The 27,005-nt window shown below is 33.7% G+C and overlaps 1 protein-coding gene across 1 annotated transcript; it reads right to left on the bottom strand.

Moving 5' to 3' along the window:
* Positions 1–538: 538 nt before the first annotated feature.
* LOC143248105 (clotting factor B-like) lies at positions 539–10,114 on the bottom strand. The gene is made up of 5 exons (XM_076496540.1): positions 10,111–10,114; positions 9,397–9,536; positions 6,299–6,410; positions 4,425–4,588; positions 539–788 (listed from the first exon to the last, which is right to left on the bottom strand). The coding sequence occupies exons 1-5, from the start codon at positions 10,112–10,114 to the stop codon at positions 621–623; spliced, it is 588 nt and encodes a 195-aa protein (XP_076352655.1). The 3' UTR covers positions 539–620.
* Positions 10,115–27,005: the final 16,891 nt, after the last annotated feature.

The raw sequence follows: 27,005 nt of genomic DNA, 5'->3' as shown, positions 1-27,005 counted from the left end.
TAACCTAGATCTACAATGTTGTAACTACTATTGACTAAAACAAATAACTTACTGATTTGTATGAAGTTATCAATTTATTTATAAATCAGAGTTTGGAAGATGTTGAATTATTAAAGTATAATTTTAATAAATACTAATATAATAGGTTATTTAGTTTTTATATATTTAATAACTATTGTATTCAATAATGAGTTTAGATAATAAATTGGTATATATTATTCTCAATGAACTTTTTGCAGACTGGGAGAACAAGGTATTATATAAGAAAAACAACAATGGTACTCTTCTTATGGTACACGATTATCCATCTTCATTAATAGTTTCTCTCGCTGCAAAACAAGGGATGTTATTCCTGTGGTATCACCCGAATTTCAAGTAGAAAATATTACTGAAACTTTCTGTACACGATGTGCTACGTTAATGATTTTCCTAATAAAGATCAAATACTTTGGATCTCATGAAAGTGGTTACATTAAAGTACTAATAATATTACTGTGCAAAAAATCATTAGTAAAATAGAGAAACTTAATTAAATAAAAACGATCAGGAAAGAAAACTTTACTCTTTATATTGGACAAACACTACAATATAATAGAAGTTAACACTTAAATGATGGACGATCACTGTTTTCCTAAGTCAGTGTTTGCAGCAATCCATTTTATGTAGTGTGAAACCCTAGTGTAAACTCCAGGGTAGCCTGGTTCAGCACAGTTAAACCCAAATGAAACAATTCCCACTAATGTCCATCGTCCACTTTCCTTTAGCACCAGAGGTCCTCCAAAATCGCCCTGAAATATGGAAATTAGGATATAGTATTTTTGTTAAAAAAAAAAAAGACAAAATGAAAATCATTCTCGAATTGTAAGTAATTAAGTTAAAATGTGTGTGTATATATATATATATATATATATATATATATATATTAATGGTATATAGTTTAAGTACGTGACACATTTTCAGACAAATTTCTTCAAGAATACAGCATTTTCGGCAATACAAGATATATATAAGCATTTATGGCTTGATATATTGTTCTTTCACGAAAGTTCTTTATAAGTTCCATTTATATTTTCCCGTTTTGAAAAGACTCAAGGTCTTACTCTATTTTGTGAAGTTCGATTATTCGCCATTATATTACGTTATTATGCGACTATATTTGTACATTTTTGTTTCAAGAATACGAAAGATATTTTGAAGTCGAGGAAGTATGTATTTGTGCGTAGTCTTCGTGATTTCCCTTCTACGCACAAACTAACGATCCCACTGCTACAAATATAATTAACATTTTGTGCGATGTCAAACTTTTTGCCAAACGTTGTGAAAAAAAATCATTCAATGACAGTGTTGCATGAAATAACGTTCTTTCCTTAGATGTAAAATTTGATTAACTTTTGGAGAAAAAAATTAAACACTTTAGAGCGTGAATAATACTTAAAGTAAATGTCAGGTGTTTACGTACACATGGGCCAAATTCATTGAAGCAGGTGTCTGCAACATGTTGAAGATAAACTTCAATAATGAACAAAGAGCATAAAGTCCCCTTGTTTATCAAAATAAGTCGAACTTGCATGCAATCGATCGTTATACTGTTGATTATAGCAATTGTATTCAGTGATTTAAATAACTGCCTCTATTTTCGTCAGAATCCACACAAGCTGGTTCAGTTACTTTAGAACACAAATTGACCAAAGATAAATTATTCTTCATGCTCTGTTATTACAATACAGCCCCCCGCTAGTGCAGCGGTATGTCTTCGGATTTACAACGCTAAAATAAGGGCTTCGATTCCCCTCGGTGGGCTCAGCAGATAGCCCGATGTGGCTTTGCTATAAGAAAACACAAACACTATTACAATACAGTCTATGATAACTCACTTTGGAAATCGTCATCTTATACTCTTCGTGGCAAGATTACAATCACACAATATTTAGATGTATATATCTATATCTTTATATAAGTACCTAACTGACCCGCACTACATGTTGTATGCGTATTTATGATGTAATAATATTCAATCAAAACAACGAAAAAATCATAGAAGGATCTAGTGACATGACACAAAATTACAGTTGCCAATTTTCGATTGTACGACACAGTACATGGTTTGTACATAATTATATTGTAAACAGACCTGCAATAAACTGTCGCTTCTAAAAATAACTAAATTTAACACTCGCGCTATATTTAAGTTGAAACAAACGTGTATATCTCGCAGTACAATAAATAATGTTCTGGCGGATTAACTTATCATCATCATGTCCCGAACAGGAGTTAAGTTTTACCAATATAAATATTAATCCCTAATTATGTAAAATGAAAATGATTCTTTAAAATGTATTAATGATTGTTTACTTGTTTTTATATTCAAGTAAAATCAAATCGAGCTCTGGATTTTAGTGTTGTAAGTTCTTAGATTTCATGTTGTCTCACTGGATGACGTATTAACAAATGGATGTTCATTTATGTAAATGCCCCCCCGCTAGTACAGCGGTATGTCTCCGGATTTACAACGCTAAAATCAGGGGTTCGATTCCCCATCGGTGGGCTGAGCAGATAGCCCTTTGTGGCTTTGCTATACGCTATACGAAAAAACACACACAGTTTATGTAAAGAATAATAACCATTATTTAAAAAAAAAAACAAAAACTTGTTTAATTCTGTTTAAAGTTTAAACTAAATTCATTGATACTTTAAACACTTCTTTCTGTTTATATTTAGCTACGGTCTATTAGAAATTAGTTTTATATCAGCTTTCCCATTACGCAGTCCTATTATTCTCTGTGTTCAGTACTGTTGTAGAATACATCGAAAATGACATTATTATATTCTTTTAATAACAATAAATTTAATTTTATATTGATTGTGAATCAAACTGTACATATGAAATGTAATCATGTTAGAGTTAACTCTAGGACGTGGGACAAATAAAAAAAATAAAAGCCGGTTAATTCTTTTTTTTTCGTAACGGATTATTGAAATTCACTAAGTTGAAATAAAGATTTACTCATGTGACTAACCAACGTATCTAAACTCTATAAATACATTCATTCTTGCATAAAAAAAAGCTCTGATTCGACCTTTCTTTCTTTTTATTGTTATATATAACGAACAAAATTCCCAGGAAAATGATCTCAGCAATGCTAATCTTCTTGAACACTTTACTTACAAACTATTAATACCAATACAAAGAAACTCATATATAAATAAGTTTATGACCAGCCGGTTACGATACTCGACTCCCAATCCGAAGGTTGCGGGTTCGAATACCCGCCACACCAAACATGCTCGTTCTTTCAGATGTGGGGGGTTTATAAAGTTATTTGTTGGTAAAAGAGTTGCCCAAGAGTGGGTGGTGATGACTAGCTACCTTTCCTCTCGTCTTACATTGCTAAATTAGAAACGGTTAGATTTTTTTTTAATCTCCGATTACTGCCGAGCACTTTAGAATAATAATTCAAGGAAATGTTACACAATTTTAACGTTATTTGTACGAAATTCTATTTGCTATTAAAGTTTTCATTTAAGTTACCAATCCTGATTTTTTTTGAAATACAGTGTATCACCTCTTTTTTCCTCCCAGGAAAAAGATAATTTTATCAAAAGCTTATTTCTAGAAAATAAAGGTATTTGCAGTTTTAACGTAAAAAAAATGTCACTTTCGTCAGTCTTTGCTTTAGCCTAACTTCCAAACTCCGCTGTTGCAAAAACGTTAATGAGTTTTTAAAATGATGTTTTTCAAAAAGGCCCTAAGATTATAATTTTGTGTTTCTTTTTTCACGCCACAAAACTGAAAGTTTGGGCCTACTGAATCATTTTCAGTTTTAATGTAAAACGAACACTTTTATTTAAAATATTATATAATAATATTTTTGACGTAATATACAGCTTTGAATATAAAGAATATGGATATTGTAATAGAGGATTATCTTTTTTAAGCTTTATACCCATTGTTAGAGTAATGTTAACTCTCACACAGAGACAACAAAATACACTGTAACTACGAACATAAAACATCTTTTAAACAAAGAAAAAAATATTTATAAATACAAAATTAAAGAGGTCTTTTTCTTCTTCTAAAAGCTCTATTTCACCACCAGTGAATAAACGCTCAGGGCTACTTCTATACTATTTTTTTTCTGCTCTGGTATAGTTAAAGGGTATAGGGCTACTTCTATACCATTTTTTTTTTGCTACTGGTTAGTGAAACTTGACACCTACTTTCCAGGGTTTATTTAGAAGCGAGCTTTTTGTATTCATCATAACAAGGTAATTAGTCAAAACTCTGTGTAATTTTAATAACTATTTACCTTTATAGATCATTTAATAATTTCATATCAATCACAACATAAACAGTATTCAAATTTTGATCGACAAAATTACAACTTATTGACTAGTACTTTTATCAGAAGAAAAAATGACAGTACCTGACACGCATCTTTGCCTCCTTCAGATAATCCGGCACAAATTTGCCCTCTAGTGATACCTTGTGGATATGGTGACGACGCCACCATGGAGTAAGAACTGTTGCAAGCCTTATTGGTTACAACAGGTATGGAAACTTGTTGAAGTACTTTACTTCTCACACCTCCTGCAAATAATTTAAATATTAAAAATTTTTTAATGAACTTGTACTTTTGGAAAATTAGACAGTTTTAATATTTTAACTCTAAGATGACATCGGTATTTTATTTATATTTGTTTATAACTTTAACAGATCAATTCTAACAAACTACTTCAACGCAAACTGAAAACAAAAATACATTTCATTGAGAAGAACGATAGTAAAGACAAAACAAAAACACATCTTTAAAAAACCAACAAAATAAGTTGTATTTACGTCTAGTGATTAAAATAATTGGATATAATTTAGACATACTTCCTGGCTTGGTGGTGCAAGTCCAACATGTGTGAAATTTCGCTAATCTAATAACACTTAAGAGAATTTAGCTCGTTTTTTTTTCCGTTAAAAGTGACTGATTTTGAATTTATTTACAACAATGAAAACATTACAAGAAATCGTGGCAAGTTTTAAGAAAAATAAAACACGTTACATATATATACTGAAAAAAAGAAACACGTTACATATATACACCGCGGGTTTCGTTTGTTTGTTTTGAAATTCGCACAAAGCTATCTGTGCTAGCCGTCCCTAATTTAGTAGTGTAAGACCAGAGTGCTACTTCTTGGGCTACTCTTTTACCAACGAATAGTGGAATTGACCGTTACATAATAAGGCCCCCCACGGTTGGGAGGGGCGCGAACCCGCCACCCTCAGACTACGAAGCGCACGCCTTAACGCGCTAGGCCATGCCGGGCCCCAAATCAAAAGCACATACGCTAACATATATATATGCATGTATTATCTCATTAGCATAGATATGTAGAAAAAATAGAACAAACATGAAAACTTTGAATTATTCATATACTATCTACTATTTCAAAAGTGTAGACCAAGAAAATACCCGTCACGTGACCAAGTACATAACCTAGTAGATTCATGCAGAAAAATAGTACAAAAATACAATTATCCATTTTATATATGTTTAGTGAGTGGGGTTCAACAACTCGCAAATGTTTAATTTTTGTATTAAATTCCAAATTATTACTTTTTACATTCAGTCAGAAAGTGAAAAGAAAAAAAAAACATTAAAGCAATATTTTTGCAGTTATTTTTGTTCTTTAATACATTCGAGGTTACCAATTTTGCTGAGACAGTGAGCAATGTTTCATACAAATACAACAGAAAAAAAGAATTAATAATAATTGTATCATAACGATGTCCAAGATCTTTTACGACTTTCTTGTAAGTATTATTTCATCCCAGAAGAGCTTAATACAGACAAATAAGAAGGAAAAAGCAGAATAAGTTCTGTTGACCAATCGCTGTGAAATCTTAATGTATGATTATTACAAGTTTACGACTTTTAATCAGTCATTTTTCAAGATGTTGCTAATTTCATAAATGAAAGTTAAGAAACATTACCAGAATGAATTAAACTATAGGTATATTCTTTGCAAGATGTTTTTCAATCATCTCATATATTTAGAAAAATCAGGCTTAAGAAATCACATATACGCAAAAGTGTGTATGTGTTTTCTTATAGCAAAGTCACATCGGGCTATCTACTGAGCCCACCGACGGGAATCGAACCCCTAAATCCGTAGACATACCGCTGTACTAACGGGGAGCATAGGTAAAACTATGGAGCATAATACATCTTTTTCTTTCTCAATAACATTTTGACAAGCTTCTGATTTACTTACTATCTCTAACCTACAGTCTTATGCAATTACTTACTCAGGAATATATGACAACTTGAGTGAGCAGTACTGATGATGTAACTTGATGATATGAGAGCGCCACCACACAGAAATCGTTCAGATAATCCATACTTTTGAGAGATTCCAACCTATAATGAAATTGAATAGAGAATCCAATTTACAAAAATGTTTTTTTTTTCGTTTTCTTAGATAGAAGAGTATAATTTAAAAACCTGTTACATTCTTCTAATACTAAACAAATGTCATTTTTATAGTCATTAAAGAGGTCCCAGAATGATTACTTGAATGACAATGAAAAAAAAAAATTCGTGAAAAATCTTTTTAATATCGAAGCTAATATTTCTGCAAGAATCCTGCAATGTATAAAGACAGCTATGAATATGAGAATATTAGAACATATTAACAAGAAATAGAAAACGTATGATATAAAATGGTAATGTTGGTAAAATGCAAACTCTTTTTCCGTACATTGTCAGTAGTACCATATACCACATGAAACTTTCAGTTTAAATGTCGTAAAACTGGAAAGGGACCGGCATGGGCAAGTGGGTTAAGGCGTTCGACTCGTAATCTGAGGGTCGCGGGTTAGAATCCCGGTCGCACCAAACATGCTCGCCCTTTCAGCCGTCAAGGCGTAATAATGTTACGATCAATCTCACTAATCGTTGGTAAAAGAGTAGCCCAAGAGTAGGCGGCGGGTGATGATGACTAGCTGCCTTCTCTCTAGTCTTACACTGTTAAATTAGGGACGGCTAGTGCAGATAGCCCTCGAGTAGCTTTGCTTGAAATAAAAAACAAACAAACAAACAAAACTGAAAAACCATTATGCCTACGATCTTTATAACAGCAATTTTACTGCAAATGTGTTTGTTTTTCTACAATACTCTTACATTTTTCTTTGCGACTTATAATTAGATCTGTGTAAAAAATAAAAGCATTCCAGATTCTTTTTTGGAACAAAAAATGTACAAAGAAAGACATTTACAGTTTAAATTTCGAAATTTGAAAAATCAGTAGGTCTAAAATTGTTACAAAAACAAGTTAATTACGGATGTTTGTGTTTTTCATACTGTACTCTTTAATAGTTTTTCCTTTGTGGTCCATAATAAAATTATGTAAAAAATAAGAATCCAGTTTCTTCTTTTGACACCTACAAGTCACTTTCCAACACCAGTGTATCCCACTGGTACAGTGGTAAATATACGAATTTACAGTGCTAAAATCAGGGGTTCGATTCCTTAGCAGACAGCCGGATGTGGCTTTGGTATAAAACACATACACAAAATTAAACCGTTCCTGTAAAACGGAACTTTGAGGAGGCCCGGCATGGCCAGGTGGTTAAGGCGCTCAACTCGTAATCTGAGGGTCGCGGTTTCAATCCCCATCTTACCAAACATGCTCGCCCGTTCAGCCGTGTGGGCGTTGTAATGTTACGGTTAATTCCACTCTTCGTTGGTAAAAGAGTAACCCTAGATTTTACCATGGGTGGTGATGACTAGCTGTCTTCCCTCTAGACTTATACTGTTAAATTAGGGACGGCTAGCGCAGATAGCTTTCGTGTAGCTTTGCACGAAATTCAAACAAACAAACAAATCAATACCAGGACTTATCACTTGGGATAGACGATGAGAGATAAAATATTCTATAAATTACTATTTATATGCCAATTTAATTTTTTTAAACGCCAAAATCCGGAAGTTGCTTAAATTATCGGCATTTTTTATTTATGTATAGTGAGCATGAAATAAGAAGTTAGCAAAGTTCGCTGTTGAGGTCACACAAACGTCGCAGTCTACAAATTAAAACTGCTGTAAATAGAACAACCGGAAGCGCATGAAACGAAACCAGCATATATACTGTTGAATCTCACCCATTTTGAAGGCTTTGATTTTGCCCGTTCTTCGATTTCAACAAGTTATTATTCCCAAATTATGAGATCCTCTACATAAGAAAATGAACAAACAATTTGTAGAAACTCTTGTATTTCCCTGAATATACTAGTAATTAGCGATTACGAATAACATCTAAGAATGGATAACATGTTTATCGTATGAATGTTTAATCATTTCACTTTATTGTGTGGATGTTCCAATCTCGTGCAAAGATCGAAAATGTTATAAAATGAATAAAAAATGTGTACATATTTTCTTTACTTTTACAAATAAAATGTTTATTCTTTCTGGCGTGTATGTGTGTATCCTTTTAAAAATATACACACTTTCAAACGTTCGGGAGTTCGATTACCACTTCGAAAAGCTTTCAAAATACAACACGAATTATGCGTTACGTCAGCTTTTTTTTTTTTAATGCAGAAGGATTACTGGATTACTGTGCTGAAACACGTCTAAACTCAAGATCATAAAATCTGAAACAAAAGTAGCTAAACAACGGCTCCATTAAAAATAGCTTAATTTCTAACGTCTTACTTTGAAACAAGTAATAATTAAAATGGTTTCAGATGTCATCCTAATACCTTTTTAGTACCACTCGTATAACATCAACTTAACAGTAGTTTTTGGCTCATCCTGTATTAACTCATCCTTTAACTAGTTTGTCGTTGTGTGTCCAAGAAAGATCTACTACGTATTAAAAATACATTTTGAAGCATGTTAAAAAGGAACATAATATGGTGTATAATATCACACAGTGGAAATATTCTACGAGGTACTGATATCTAATTCACTCTATTACGGCCCAGCATGGCCAAATGGTTAAGACACTCGACTCGTAATTCGAGAGTCGCGGGTTCAAATCCCCATCATAACAAACATGTTCGCTCTTTCAGCCATGGGAGCGTTATAATGTTACGATTCAATCCTACTATTCGTTGGTAAAAGAGTAGCCCAAGAGTTGGCGGTGGGTGGTGATGATTAAATGCCTTCCCTCTAGTCTTACACTGCTAAATTAAAGATAGCTAGCGCAGATAGTCCTCGAGTAGCTTTGCACGAAAATTCAAAACAAACCAAACCACTCTATTACACTATATACCAAGTATTGTGAATATCCGTTAACACTATTTTTACGTAATATTCAAGTACCAACATTTCAAAACATTTTAAAGTTTATAAACAGTTACTATTTTTAAATTATAATTTTTGTTCTTAACAAAATTACCATCCATGGCCAAGAATTAGGATCTACTTCAACTCCGCCCTCTACTTGGATTACAATATTGAATTGCCTCCTAGGTAGCTGACGACGTTGTCTCAACAGGGGAAAATCTCCTCTCTTGCGTATAGAACGTATACCACAACCTTAACAGGCAAATAAAAAGAAGTCTTTAGAAGCACCTTAAGAATTAAAATCATTATAGCAGTCTTAGCCTGTCAAAAGCACATATTGCTTTACATTATTCCTACAAGTAGAAAATTTATCTTCACTTAACTATTTATAACACTTTCTCATGTCTAATTAATTACTTTTATCTTCACTTAACTATTTATAACACTTTCTCATGTCTAATTAATTACTTTTATCTTCACTTAACTATTTATAACACTTTCTCATGTCTAATTAATTACTTTTTGTTTACGTTTCCATAAGTTGTGTACTGTGAAACTAGGCTTTATCAAACACATTATGCTATTATGGTATAGTTGTACTTCTTATCCTGTTATGTGCTGCGTTCTCTTTAAAGACTAGGTCCTAACTATTCATAGGTTTCCTTATGCCTCACAAATTACACAATGAAACAAAATTTAACTTTTTCTTGTTTATGGGCAAAAAGTGTTATTTCCCAATTGTTTAAGCCTAAAGTAAATGGAAAATACGTATTTTTCTGTTCAAACTTTTCTTTTGTGACCTGAATTATGAAATTTTCGAATTTACCCATTTTCTAGAACATTCCAGGTAGTTTCAGTGCTGAGTAGCTCATAGAGAATTTTATCGAACTTACAATAATGTTCAAGAACTCTCTTGTATGTTGTAGAACTTACGAGAATTTTCTAAAACTTTCCATAGTAATATATATCCAGGAGATCACCATTCACCACTTCATTTTAGTTCTAGCTGCCTAAGTGAACACATAGACGTATCTGATTTTATCAGAGATGGCATGAATAAGCTGCAAGCATTCTCCAGACACATTCTGCTATGTATGTGGCGCCAATTTATCAAGACAAGAGTGAAAAGGTGCTCTGTGACAGCATCTGTTAAAATATGTGAAGCCTGTCAGGGATCAAGACAAACTCTGGACACTTTATTTTACATACGAACACTGCAAACAAACTATAGAAGATAAGACGGGCAAGCACTACAAACAAACTATAGAAGATAAGATGGGCAAGCACTACAAACAAACTATAGAAGATAAGACGAGCAAGAACTACAAACAAACTATAGAAGATAAGACGAGCAAGAACTACAAACAAACTATAGAAGATAAGACGGGCAAACACTACAAACAAACTATAGAAGATAAGACGGGCAAGCACTACAAACAAACTATAGAAGATAAGACGGGCAAGCACTACAAACAAACTCTAGAAGATAAGACGGGCAAGCACTACAAACAAACTATAGAAGATAAGACGGGCAAGCACTACAAACAAACTCTAGCAGATAAGACGGGCAAGCACTGCAAACAAACTCTAGAAGATAAGACAGACAATTTTTGCTTGCTTGAATAATAAGATTTTTATTATACAAATTTTAGACCTTTTAAAATTTTAATATCTTTTAATTTTTTTAAGAATTTACAATACTATAGAAAAAAATCACATATAAAATATTTTGCATGAACCTCTTACACATTAGTTGTAGATGAAATAAGTTTATTCTTCATAATAACAATTTTATTGTACTCTTTTGCAGGATGGTACAGAGGGAAAAAGAGAGCCATCAAGTTCGCTAGTCCAAGAATTTGGCGTGAACCCACTGACCATTCAAGCAATTGCTACTTCTGCATGGTGAACCCTTCTAAACGTCGGGCTGGCAAGAATGCTTTTGCTATCATGTATCCGGACCTTCCATCATCCATCGCCCCAGTGCCACACTGCCCTGAGCTCCCTGTACCCACTCCGCCAGAGAGAAAGCAGCCATCCTCAGAAGATAACAGCAAATCAGAAGAGGAGGTAGAAGTTGAAAATCCAGATAACAACTTCAGAGGTGCAGCTGGTTAGAGAAACCCACACTACCCCAACCAAAGAGACTTCAATGACTTGATCAAAGATCTTGGTATAACAAAGTCGAATGCTGAGCTTTTGACATCTAGGCTCAAGGAGTGAGATTTGTTAGATAAAAGTGTACAAATCACAAGTCAGAGAAAGCGTTACCGACATTTTGAAGCATCTTCACTTGTCAAGATGGGCTCTGCTTCTGACACAATGTATCCGGTCTGTGTGAGGCAACTAGAATTGCCTGTAACCCGAACGAGTGGCGACTTTTCATTGATAACTTATCTAGAAGCCTTAAAACTGTGCTGCTCCATAACGGGAATAAGTATCCGTCTCTTTCCCTGGCTCATTCGGTGCACCTCAAAGAGGAATACAACAGCGTCACGATCTTGCTAGAAGTCTTAAAGTATGATGAGTATGGCTGGGAGGTTATCGTAGATTTCAAAATGGTGGTTTTCATTATGGGTCTCCAAGGAGGCTTTACCAAGTTTCCCTATTATCTTTGCCTTTGGGACAGTAGGGATATTGCAGCGCACTACAACAGGAAGCACTGGCTACAACGGACCGAGTTCTCTGTGGTGAGGCACAATGTCAAGTGCAAACCACTGTTGGGCCTCCAGAAGGTGTTGTTCCGATCTTTGCACATAAAATTGGATATTGTGAAACAATTTGGCACAGTTCTTGATAAGAAGTCTGTAGTCTTCAAGTACCTTCGAGACTTCTTCCCTGAGCTCTCTGAGGCAAAGGTCAAAGCTGGTGTCTTCGTTAGACCACAAATAAAGAAGATTCTGGAGTGCACAGAATTCTCCAAGAAGTTCAGTAGGAAGGAAAAAAAATGCTTGGGGCAGCTTTGTTGTTGTGGTTTGGGACTTCTTGGGCAATCGTAAGGCCTGAAATTATGTGAAACTGGTTGAGGCTCTGGTGAAGAACCATGGCAAAATGGCCTGCAGGATGTCCCTGAAAGTCCATGTCCTTGACGCTAATCTTGATAAATTCAAGGAGAACATGGGAGCATACTCAGAGAAGCAAGGCGAGCGCTTCCACCAACATATACTGGACTTCGAACGCCGCTACCAAGGAGTGTATAACAAAAACATGAGTTTTGTATAATTTTAGTATGAATACATGTTAATCTTAATTCATATGTTGTTTTATTCACACCTTATGTAAATGAAAATGTGTAAATTTGCCACTTTTACATAGAAAATAGGTTAATTTCTAAATTTCATTATCCAGGTCACAAAAGCAAAGTTTGAAGGGAATAATGGCCATTTTCTGTACTTTTACAACATAAGCAATTAAGAAATAACACATACTATCCAGGAACAAAATTTGTGTTACATGGTGTCATTTATATTTTATTTCTACAAGCTTATGTCTCATGAAGTAAGTTAATATTCCTTATGAACTATTTTAGCATGTTAAGACAAAACAATCAATAGATGCTTTTCGAGCTGGCCGCCATCAAGATAACAGTGTTTTTGGAAAACACATAACGTGAAAGTATTTATAAATACAGATCACATACGTTTTTGGTTGAAATTTCAAAATAATGCAACACACTTTGGTTATTGTAACTGAGCACCTGTGCCCCCACCCGTGGGACAGTGGTAAGTTTTCGGATTTACAACGTCAAAAAATTAGAGGTTGGATTCTCTTCAATGAACACAGCAGGTGGCCCAATGTGCCTTCGCTGTAAGATAATACATTTGCACTGCATAGCAGGTGGAAGCCCCGCTCACTACATTAATAACATAGACTTACATGACAACGTTTTCACAAGTTTTTCAAGTGATCTTATTCTATTCATCGAGTAGTAACACACTGTCAGCTAAAGATTAATAAAAAGTTCTTTGAAGAAAAAGCGTATTGCACCGTTGGAACATAGGGAAAAATCCCGATAGGCTTATGATTCCCCTGGACCAGTGGGGTGATAGTATGGATGTCTTGCCCCAGTGCTACTGTACATCTCTTTCTCTCTCTTTCGATACATATATATATATATTACGCTGATTTCTGAGTCTTTGCCTGGCTCACAGTACACCTCTTGTTTGAAGTGTTTAAGCGTTTTTTAAGAAAAGTTTCCAAAAAGTCGCTCTGTAATTCAAATGTTAAAATAGTTCATTACTGGTGTAATTTGTTTATTTATGCTAATTGTAAGTTGATAATTAGTATATTCACAGTAGCCCTGTAATTAATACCTCCTTTAAATAGTGTAACGTATTTTACTTTACTTATCTGAGAAAAGTAGAGTCAGTGGCATATGTTATACTTTCCTTATCTGGCAAAGGAAAATATAAACATTCAACTATTCTTCGTTTTGGTTGTGTATATAGTTTACAGTAATTCTAAGTTTTTATGTTTCCACAAAGCCTTTAACTTTGTGATGCAAAATTACTTCGACACATTTATTAACCTCAGAAATTCGGGAGTACTATATATACAATGAAAAACAAAGAAACTGGGAATTGAAAAAATCTGCAAATTGTGAATTGTAAAAATAAATAAATAAAGTAAACAAGACTAGAGATACTGTAGACATTGTTTACTCAGACCACGAACAGTAAATTACGTCTACAGTATCGTGGTTCATGATAACTCGAAATATTGATTCGTTGTTTGGCTAAACCATAATTTGATTGAGTTTCAATTAAATTCCTTACCTGGAAGATAAAGGTCTGGAACACGCTCCGATATGATAGGATCTGGAGTAGTTACAGGTGATATTTATCTAGGACAACAAACAACTGGACTGAATCCATTCCACTCGCAAATTGTGGGATAATATGTAGAGATGCTACTTAATATTTTAGAGCAGTCAGAAAGGTTTTTTACAGTGTCCTGTTTCATTCGTGCATGTCGTGCACCAACCAACAGTAGAATTGCTCGCATTTTCTGGAAAAGAGATATCGCTTCTAAAATTGTGCAACGCTGCTTTTCCTGAAGTTCAAAGAAATTAGTAAAATGTAATTTGATAGGTAAGACGATGTACATAAAAAAATTCTAGTATGTGTTAGTTTGCGTATCGTCTTTTGTGATCTGTTTGTTTTATAAATCAATCAATTAATTTCAATCCTTAACAACACGTTTTCGAAAATTGCTAATTTTTAGATGTATTGGTTTGTTGGTGTTAAATTGTGCAATATGCTTATTTTATAAATAAATAATTAATTAAAATCTTTAACAGCACGTTTGAAAATCGTTAATTTTTAAATGTATTGATTTGTTTATTTAATAAATTAAAATTCTTAGCAATACGTTTCAAAAATCGCTAATTTTTAGATTATTTATTTGCTGGTGTTAAATTGTGCGATCTGTTTATTTAATAAATAAATTAATTAAAGTTCTTAACAACACGTTTTCAGAAATCGCTAATTGTTAGATGTATCGATTTGTTGGTGTTAAATTGTGCGTGAACACGGTCTCAAATAAAATGACGATTAAACTGTATCTAAAACGGCATATGTGTACGAAAGAAAGAGGGTCAAGTGTGATGTTTTATTTTAAGAATTGGATAGAAAAAAATGAGCGATTATTTCAAATACACATCTAAATGTCCATTCTTCTACGGACGCTCCAAAGTTAAAAAAACACGCACGACACAGATTTTGCGTAGCGATTTGTTTGTTTGTAGTTAAGCACAAAGTTACACAATGGGTTATACGTGCTCTGCCCACCACGGATATCAGTAGTGAGATAGGTGATACTGGCTTGAGGTTGGCCGCATTAATTTTGAGTGCAGTGTCTAGGGTTGAATAAGTGAACCATACCAAATAAAGTTATAGATGTAAGCTATTTTGCGCTGGTTTATTGCGGTGCAAGGTGTGGCGGATAACATACGATTTTACATGCAGCATGATCACAAGACTTAATATATTTCTGGACATGAATGGACAACAATGGCTTCATAATCGAGCCAACATGCGTGTGAAGAAATTTGTTTTTCTTTTTAATCTGATTATGAAGATGAACAAATTGATTTCATGCGAAAATTCAGTCCAAACCTCAACGTGACAAACAAAATGTTGAAGAAATTTGTAAACATATGAAGCTGTTAATAACACTTGTCACAGAGTCAAACTTATCGTTTGTAACAGGTAGAAATGTTTAACTTAAATGCATTAAATGGGTCGTTATATATAGAAAATTATTAGACTTAAAGGAATTTTATTATTGTCTTTGTAATTAATTTATTACCAATATAGAGTAACGGAAAATACTAAATATTCATACGTTAAAGATTGAGTAACCAATCCATTACTTAACTTATATCTAACTAATTTTTTCTTTTAAATCGCCTCTTTCATACCTTTGAACTTATATTTCAACATTTTATTATTTTTTAACATTTTATAATGTTGACAGTATGACAGTACTGTTTCCTTTGACATTAATTAGTACGTGTTGAATAACAATTTAAATGTTTATGAATGTGAACTGGTTATAGTTTAGCCACGGTGTGAACAAAATAGTAAAACGAGTTAAAACTAGTAAAATGTACTCAGACATATTTAAGGAATAAAATCTGTTCAAACAGTTTTGCCATATTTAAATAACTTGTCATTCATAATCTATATCTATTAGAAGATTCCACTTCTCAACTTTAATTTCTTGTATACTAGGTTTTAAACCAGGTCAAAACTATTAAGCTCCATTGTAGTCAAAGAACACTTTAATTAGCTCATAAATAATTATAATCATTATTACTGTATGTTCACTATAATTGTTTTAAACCATTTCCTTTGTAAGAAAACTGACTTCATATTTTGAGTTGTATGATTACAAACTTTTCATTTCGTTTACTTCTTTATATGATACTTTCTCAGCGGCATAATGAACATTGAGGACTAATAAGTACCAACTAGAAGTTGGTGTCTCGACTTGTGTAAGGTTACGTTAAAACATAAGGTAATTCTCTACTCATATCACGTAAAGAGTAAAATTGTAAAGATTCGATATAGGGAGAATAGCCAAAGGATTTACACGAGCAGAGTTTACGCTAAGTTGATCAGTAGTTAGTGACATTATAGACTTTAGAATATCAGAATGGTCATTCGATTCCACCCTCCCCCGGTTACATCTTTGTTCCCGCTGGTGAAATTACCAGGTGAGAAGGCGATAAGCCAATGGACCTTCGACGTTAAAATCCAGGTTTCGATTCCCCGCGGTGGACTTTGCTATGCAAGAAACAAATCTACAAATGGATATTATCAACAAAACTGAAGAACTGTTTTGAACACTACACAAGGCACGTTAGTTTCAAAGTGTTATAAACACTACACAAGGCACGTTCGTTACAAAGTTAATCAACTAGAACAGTATTACAAACACTACACAAGGCACGTTCGTTACAAAGTTAATCAACTAGAACAGTATTACAAACACCACACAAGGCACGTTCCTTACAAAGTTAATCAACTAGAACAGTATTACAAACACTACGCAAGGCACGTTTGTTACAAAGTTAATCAACTAGAACAGTGTTACAAACACTACACAAGGCACGTTCGTTACAAAGTTAATCAACTAGAACAGTATTACAAACACTACACAAGGCACGTTCGTTACAAAGTTAATCAACTAGAACAGTATTACAAACACTACACAAGGCATCGTTCGTTACAAAGTATTAATCAACTAGAACAGTATTACAAACACTACGCAAGGCACGTTTGTTACAAAGTTAATCAACTAGAACAGTGTTACAAACACTACACAAGGCACGTTCGTTACAAAGTTAATCAACTAGAACAGTATTACAAACACTACACAAGGCACGTTCGTTACAAAGTTAATCAACTAGAACAGTATTACAAACACCACACAAGGCACGTTCCTTACAAAGTTAATCAACTAGAACAGTATTACAAACACTACGCAAGGCACGTTTGTTACAAAGTTAATCAACTAGAACAGTGTTACAAACACTACACAAGGCACGTTCGTTACAAAGTTAATCAACTAGAACAGTATTACAAACACTACACAAGGCACATTCGTTACAAAGATAATCAACTAGAACAGTATTACAAACACTACACAAGGCACGTTCGTTACAAAGTTAATCAACTAGAACAGTATTACAAACACCACACAAGGCACTTTCGTTACAAAGTTAATCAACTAGAACACTATTACAAACACTACACAAGGCACGTTCGTTACAAAGTTAATCAACTAGAACAGTGTTACAAACACTACACAAGGCACGTTCGTTACAAAGTTAATCAACTAGAACAGTATTACAAACACTACACAAGGCACGTTCGTTACAAAGTTAATCAACTAGAACAGTATTACAAACACTACACAAGGCATGTTCGTTACAAAGTTAATCAACTAGAACAGTATTACAAACACTACGCAAGGCACGTTTGTTACAAAGTTAATCAACTAGAACAGTGTTACAAACACTACACAAGGCACGTTCGTTACAAAGTTAATCAACTAGAACAGTATTACAAACACTACACAAGGCACATTCGTTACAAAGATAATCAACTAGAACAGTATTACAAACACCACACAAGGCACGTTCCTTACAAAGTTAATCAACTAGAACAGTATTACAAACACTACGCAAGGCACGTTTGTTACAAAGTTAATCAACTAGAACAGTGTTACAAACACTACACAAGGCACGTTCGTTACAAAGTTAATCAACTAGAACAGTATTACAAACACTACACAAGGCACGTTCGTTACAAAGTTAATCAACTAGAACAGTATTACAAACACTACACAAGGCACATTCGTTACAAAGTTAATCAACTAGAACAGTATTACAAACACTACACAAGGCACGTTCGTTACAAAGTTAATCAACTAGAACAGTATTACAAACACTACACAAGGCACGTTCGTTACAAAGTTAATCAACTAAAACAGTATTACAAACACTACACAAGGCACGTTCGTTACAAAGTTAATCAACTAGAACAGTATTACAAACACTACACAAGGCATGTTCGTTACAAAGTTAATCAACTAGAACAGTATTACAAACACTACACAAGGCATGTTCGTTACAAAGTTAATCAACTAGAACAGTATTACAAACACTACGCAAGGCACGTTTGTTACAAAGTTAATCAACTAGAACAGTGTTACAAACACTACACAAGGCACGTTCGTTACAAAGTTAATCAACTAGAACAGTATTACAAACACTACACAAGGCACGTTCGTTACAAAGTTAATCAACTAGAACAGTATTACAAACACTACACAAGGCACATTCGTTACAAAGTTAATCAACTAGAACAGTATTACAAACACTACACAAGGCATGTTCGTTACAAAGTTAATCAACTAGAACAGTATTACAAACACTACACAAGGCACGTTCATTACAAAGTTAATCGCACATTAAAGCAAAATCATTGTTTATTTCTACTGTTACCACCATATCGTTTGTTTGTTTGTTTGTTTGTTTGTAACAATTGCAAATGAGTATTCTACTTACCTGGTCTTACCCTAGTAGGTTTGTCTGGTTTTGCCAAACCAATCACGACAGATACAAGCGTTATAAGTGAACAAAGAATCAGGCCACTCATTGTAGTTGTACTTCGGTATATAAATATAACCTTGAAAGTGGAGTTCTAAGAGTCAGATTAATCTAACGAAAAAAATAACATTACTAAAAGTATATACAAAAGTGACAAACGGTTGAAACTTATTTGTACGTCTCAGCTTATCCAATACCGAGTTACAGATTTTTTAGGCTTATTTGATCTTCCATTCAATGACTCCTGCTTGTGGAAAGATAGCAAGTTTGTTTAGACACTGTCGTACGATCTCGACTTAAACTATTGTTCACAAGCATTCATGAATTTAGCAGAAAAACATATATGGTTATATATACATATACATATAACTATATTAACACACTCAAATACATCATATACGTAGAATAAAGAACATTACACTCACTAAAATGACTGATTCCTATTCAAAATATTTGAATGGGGGTGTACCTTCTACCCTTGTACTCGCCATTTTTCAGTAGCAATATATGCTTTTAATGAAATTAAAGTATCAGTGTTTGGACGAGTTTCAGTGTGTTCCGGAAATCACTATTTATCTAAAAAAGTAACGAGTAACTGGATAACAGTTGTAGTCTAGAAAGCAGCGCCATCTCGTGGATAAACCTGTAAGAACCTAAAGTATCGAATTATATGAAACACCACTTCTTGACGTATTATTGCACCGCGATGAACAAAAATGGAGAATATGTTTACTCTATTTATTCACTGAACCATGACGTTCCACAAAACTTAAGTTTACTATGATTGTACGTAGTACAGAATTTTTGTTAATTTTTCCTGTCTAGTTTAACCGTGGATGTATTAATATACTTGCCTTGAATACACAACATTACTATTTAATTATTACATATAATAATAACTTGCAGTCCAAGTAAAAAAAATTGCGAATTACGTCAAACCTAACCCCGACAGTCAGAGAAAAAGCAAAAAAAGATGATTAACATTCACTATCAAAATGTATTATACAAAAATATAGTTCCTCGGGAAGGACAGTTGTAAATTTATGGACATACAACGCTAGAACCCGCGGATCGATTCCCCTCGGTGAAAACACCGAATAGCCCAATATGGCTTCGCTCTAAAACAAACCAAAAACGAATTTTCTAATATTGCCTTAGGTAACAATTTTAGAGTGGTCGTGTCATTGTCACTTTGCCATTTTTAGGAGCGGTCTGGGGACATACCCCCTTATTTCGGAAAACTTTTATTAATTTATAAATGCTGTGAGGTTTAATATTGAATCAGTTAAACCGCAACTACTTCATACACTCAACAACGTAATGTATTCAATTAAAATAGATTTTAATACCCAAGTTGTAGCTATATATATGCCATGAAAAAGTGGTCAGGTAATGGCCCGAACGGTCTTACCGATTTCTATGTCTCGATCAGACAAGTCAGTATTGTTTTAGAATAGTTAACAAATACAACTGCACGTAGATTTAAATCATACCCACGGATATACAGTTAGTTGGCTAAGCCTCAATAAATATAAATTGTTCTCTCTAATATTATAATCGGCTACTACCGTTAAGACAATTAACATATTTCTTAACCCTAAAATTACAATCATGTTTTATCCCACTCACTTTCGTTGTTACACCATATTGCCTAATTCTCTGTTGCCTGTTACAACATTGGTATACAAAAATTTATCAAAACAGTTTAATGAAATTACTAATTTTCCACGTAAAATACGCAAGTAGCCCAGTAGTATTATTAATATTACGTACAGTATTGGTGATATTGTGTTCAGCTAGTGTTGTGTGATCTTAAATGAATAGAAAACCTTTCGCCAACAACATCATGGATCCACAAGCAAGTTGTTCTGTAGAAAGCTTGGCTTGTTCTTTAAATGCAAAGCTACTAAATGAAATGTCTATTCTGTATCCAGCGTGTGTATAGAAACCCGATTTATAGCGTTATAAACTTTCAGATTTACCACTGGTCATCCTGATAAGTCTTTGGATTTATAAAGCTAAAATCAGGGATTCGATTCCCTCGGTAGACACAACAGATAGCCCAGTGTAACTTCGCTATAAGAAAACACACATACTCACCTCTAAGCCATAGTGAGGGGGGTCATAAATAGTTTAGCGATATTTCTTTAACAAGTTTTAAACCTTCCTATTTTCAAAACACCCCCCCCCCCGTTTGATTTAGTTTGAATTTTGTGAACAGCTACACCAGGACGATCCGTCCCTAATTTAGCAGTGAAAGGTTAGAAGAAAGATAGCTAGTCATTTCAATTCACCGCCAGCTCTCAGGCTACTCTTCCACCAGCTGAAAGGGCAGGCGTGTCCAGTGGAACGGTTACTCGAACTCCCGACCCACAAATTGGGAGTCGAGCCTCCTAACCACCTGTACATCACCAGGGTTGAGTTATCGTTTGTATTTTGTCTGGCATTTAGTTAATTGTTTGGTAGTGATTTCGCTGTTTGGTTAATATTCAGCGAAACTAATTAAAAATATTACATGAAAGATATATAATATTTAACAAAGTCTTTTGAATCAAAATAGAAATACATATGAAATTTATAAATTCCAGTAATAATATTATGACAAATAATTATATACTATACAAAATCAAGAAACAATTAAAAATTTGTAAATGAATTTTAAATCTACAAATTCTTTAAAATAGACTCAAATTACAGCCAACATATTTTAATAGAATAACACCCAAAACATTTACATACTCACTTTTATCATGTCATCAAGTACAACGTTCACACATTATTATTAACTTACCAAGTACTAATTTCACACACATTGCCTTCATCTAACAGAATGAACTATGACACAGTTAGGTAATACACCGTACTATAAGATCTTGTTGTTGTTGTTTTGAATCAAGCACAAAGCTACACAATGGGCTATCTGTGCTACTATAAGATCTTACAACTAGTTACGCAATCATATCTTGTAAGCAAATGAAAGAGGATGTAACGTGTTACTAGGATTGGTGAAATATACTTCCTTTTAAAATTTATGATGACGAGAAAACCCACTTGTAGAGAAATATATGTATGTAAAAACGGCTGGTATGGATAGAGAAAACTCTATGTAAAGGAGCGAAAAACGTTTTGACCTTATTCGGTCATCGCCAGGTTTTCTCTACCCATACCAGCCGGGCCTGGCATGGCCTAGCGCGTTAAGGCGTGCGCTTCGTAATCTGAGGGTCGCGGGTTCGCGCCCGAGTCGCGCCAAACATGCTCGCCCTCCCAGCCGTGAGGGCGTTATAATGTGACGGTCAATCTCACTATTCGTTGGTAAAAGAGTAGCCCAAGAGTTGGCGGTGGGTGGTGATGACTAGCTACCTTCCCTCTAGTCTTACACTGCTAAATTAGGGACGGCTAGCACAGATAGCCCTCGAGTTGCTTTGTGCGAAATTCCAAAACAAACAAACCATACCAGCCATTTTTACATATATATTTTCCCTTTAAAATTGTTTGAATTCGTGCCAGACTTAAATTAATGGCAATTAATTAACTTAATTAAAAAGGAATAAGCAATATAATGGCTATGAAACCAAATATTAGACGTTTTGGAAGAAAATCTGTTTAACATTCCAATGTGTCACGTGAGTCATATGACATCAAAACCAGCATTCTTTTCTCTTGTACAGCATAGTTGCTATTCACGCTCAGAAACAGCCTTAACTTCTAGGAGATTCCAAGCAATAAACTATGGTCATATGTCCAAATTAACAGCACAATGAAATTAGCACAATCTAGTATCTGCAAGAAATTCATTAAACGTTTTTTTCTTGAATAGTTCCGCGACATCACGTGACATTATTTTCTCCTAGTGCGTACACTCTAGGTGTTGAAAAAAAAGTCGAAAATGCCTTTTTACCGTTGTGCTCTGCACCAATAGAAAATTAATGTGGCTGCAGTTACGAGAAGAAATGACAATCTTCACACTATTTACGTACCTGCAGAGCATGTTTTGTGAAATATATCAGACCTTGTAATTAAATATGTGTATGTTTTATACTATCTATTACTTATTGAAACTGTTGAGATTTGATAAGGGATTGAAATCATTTCTAGGGTCATTAACGAGTAATATATAGAAATACAATGGTAAAGGTATTGTTGTTAGATAAGGCTTGGGTTAAACATATACAAATGTGTTGTAGACCGAAAGGCATATAGGCAACGCCACAAACAATAAATATGACCAATATTCGATACTGGTGAACACAAACTTTGTGTTACAAGAAGTAATTATGGGAGATAAAAAATAGGAGTCACATTAAAACTGAGCAGTTACAAAAACACAAGCAACAATCTCTTTAACGTCCGACCCCCGCTAGTACAGCGGTATGTCTCCGGATTTACAACGCTAAAATGAGGGGTTCGATTCCCCTCGGTGGGCGGAGCAGATATCCTTTGTGGCTTTGCTAAAAGAAAACACACACACACACTTTAACGCCCACGTCTGACTTCCATCCTTCTAAAAACAATCCTGTTTATAGCCATTCAAATATTTTTAGCATTTCATACATTTGTGGGTTATCTTACTAGTGGATTGAAGTGTACAATTATCACAATATTAAAATTTTGGAACTGATCAAATTTAAACTTCGCATCAGGATCAGGTAAATCACCAGCATAAATAGTTGTCTAGGTCACGTTTGGAATAACATATGATAGAAAACAACAGAAACATCTTTATAAAGTTATCTAACCCTACTTGCATAAGTTTTTGGCATAGTTTTCGAGATTAAATCGTATTAATTCAGCTTTATCTTTCAACTGCCACGAAACAATGTGTGATTTGACGTCAAAAATGGCGAATGCAAATACTGTGCTTCCGAAAATCATGTAGTTTGAAAAGTTTTAATGCACTTGATCTAAAATACAGTACCGCTAAATTAAACAATTACTCTGTAAATTTAATACTTATAAGAAAAGGATACAAGATTTCTGGTGATTTTGGTAAAATACTGCAATATTTTCCTCGTTGGAACAAACCTGGTTCAATGTTAACCATGCAGTTTTTTCTCTTTATTGACCTGCCCTTCTTACAGCAACATATTGTACTTCTAATCTCCTTCCTGTGCTCGTTTCTAATAATGGAAACCACGAAGAAAGCATCATGAACATTTGTATTAAAATTACAAAGATAACAACTTAATAACCAACGAAGTCAAAGCTTTAAACCTCGGTTCTCTCAAAGTATTCTTTTTTTACAACACTGAATTAACCTGCTGACTGCCAAGTATTTCAGCTGCTACGGCAACTCGAACCAAGTTTAAAATACAACTCTAATGCTTCTTCATTTTGTAACCTTTTTCGTGACGCCATTTTGGATCGAAAGTGAAACAATTTGTAAGTTAGTGAACTTCTAACCAGTGTGATGCTAGCAAAGAAATGCGTCATTAGCTTATGCAAGGTGCAACAGTACCAACTAAAATTAATATGTTCAGCGTGGACTTATATCGTCGATAAAGAATTCAGTGTCATTTATAGTATCATTTTGTTGTTATACAACTTGTACTTGCAATTTAGTGGTCCACCCTGTCTTGTGTAGTTTTGTACTTAACAAACAAACATAAGTTTACACCTGGCAAACAATCCCACACAATAGACTGACAGAATTTCTCAGTTGTTTGGTCACAACGGGTACTATGTGTTGTGTCATAACAAAACTCGATTTTTAGTATCATAAGCTTTCAGCCTCTTGGTGGGCTAATTTTTAACATTAGGCATATCACGACAAAGGAAGTAACGCAAAATGTAATATTTATACAAAGTAATAAGAGTAAAGACGAGAAATTTTTATACGAAAGTATAACATTTTGTCCATTTTATCATTTTGGAGATCCTACATATTTTCTTAAATTATACGGAAAAATCAACTTGTACTAATCAAAGCACTGACGCACACAAAAATAATTTTATGGGAACTATGGATCTATTATTGTCCAAACCCTAATGCTGTTTTAATCGTCGTGAATTCTCCTTATGTAAAACACTTAGCAATACTTCCTGGAACTATAACGTCTTAGTATGTTTAATATCTGATATTTGGTTGTCATGAACGCCTGTTATGGCGGCCTACCAATTCGCCCTCTAGTGACATTTAGTGGAAATAAGACATCAGCACCTATGGTGGCATATCACTGTCAGAGAATCTTTATAGAATTATGACGTCGTTGTCTCCATCCTTTTCAATTTTATGAGGTCAACACGCTTATGGCGCTCTCTGTCGGTGTGCCGCGCAAAAGCCTAATAACTACTACCTCACGTGACAAAAAAATCAGTTACACATGCCAATTTGAAAATAATAATAAACCTCACACCATAATTGTCCTTATTTTTCAAATTTTCGATTATACTTTCATCATTTTCAGGTATTGACACTGGATCACATATTTAGATGTAGTTGACATAGTTATCTAATTGTTTGACAAAGATATCAAAGTTTATATTGTTACAAACACTTATTACACTATTGTAATATTGTTAACTGGCTATTACGATTTAGTTTCATTTTTGGAATTAACAGAGTTATTTTTAATTTAGCGTCTACCATTTTAAAGTGTTCGATGTTTGACTTTTCTTCTACACATTTTAAAATGGTTTTAAATTCGAGAATTGTCGAAAAGCTTATTTGCGCATGCTTCTTGATTTTGGTGGCTAGGGCTCGTGTGGTTGATTCAGTATAACCATACCTACAATATGGACACGAGTATTAATTCGCAGCAAATGGCCTTTCTAAAGAAGGTATTTTGAGGAAGTATTTGTTGTTTTTTTTAAATAAATTACACATTCATGTATTCGGTTTGAAAATTACTCTTAGGCTGACTTAAAGATCAATTTATTGTAAAATGTTCTCGACATTTCCTTTTATTCTGATGTCATGAGAACCAGTAAAAGACACTTATGAATGTCTGGAATTCTGGGAGTACAAGCTTTATTAGGCTTTTCAACAAATACTTTTATTGATGTACATTTGAGGGAAAATATTTTATTAAATATTTTTTATATTGATTAGTTCATCGCAAAAACTATGCGACGTGCCAGTAGTACGTTTATACGTTATGTGATTGAAAATGCTTATCAAATTCATTTTGCAACAAACAGGTATAAATGATGTGAAATGACAGTACAGATCAGAAAATGTTGATTTGTCGTAGTATCTAGTCTTCAATCTGTTGTTCAGGTTAAAGATCTCTATATCTTAAAAGGCAATTTATATTACAATTTTAGTTTTAAACCTTCCACTTAATATTCCTGTGTTTAGAAGTTACAGCCTTGGAATTTTTTTACTTTGTTCTGTTCTCTGAATACAATAAAATTATCGCCATTTACGTATCTCTTGTAGACTGAAGACCTAAATTGAGATGGACAAAAATACACACAATTAGTTTTGTGGCGAGACAAAACTGAATTAATTAAGATGAGAGCAAGAATCGGGGCCATATGGTCACACAGTCAACTTTATCATATGACCTATTATATGATACAAAGTGAGATTTCTTGGTCATGATTTCAAATAGTTTATTGAAATGATTTTTAGTAAAATCATTAACTGTCAGGTCACCAGTAAACAGTAAATTACTATTTAATTTTATTACTTCATGAAGTACAATATTAGTTAATTTGTAAAGACTTAACTTTAAAATTGATGATATATACAGATCGATCGTATTTAATTTGTTTAATAATTTAAAGGAATGTTTGACAGCATTTTTTTTGGTAAATGGAAGTAACAACTTGCTTAAGAAACTAACTAACTAACTCTGTGCTCTTATCTTAGATACAGTAGACCTAATCGGTACATATGCTTTTATCAGACTTTACAAAATACTACTGTGTGATCGTACAAGTATAATCTGGTTGCATACTTGATCAGAAATAACATTTTCTTTCCTTATTTTGAACTTCTTGTTTAATTTTTTTCTGTACGACATAGTATTGTCACTAAATTTTAGGTTCATGTTGGACACATTAAAATGCAAATAATTAGGACATAAATCAAAAGCTTTATATTCTTACAGAAATTAACGAGTTACAATTTTTTTTTAATTTATATTTGTTATTTCTAC

This window comes from Tachypleus tridentatus, chromosome 4 (genome assembly GCF_004210375.1).
Source record: "Tachypleus tridentatus isolate NWPU-2018 chromosome 4, ASM421037v1, whole genome shotgun sequence".
NCBI lineage: Eukaryota > Metazoa > Arthropoda > Merostomata > Xiphosura > Limulidae > Tachypleus > Tachypleus tridentatus.
The sequence above is the reverse complement of the archived record's forward strand: the minus strand, read 5'-3'. Positions and strand labels throughout refer to the sequence as shown.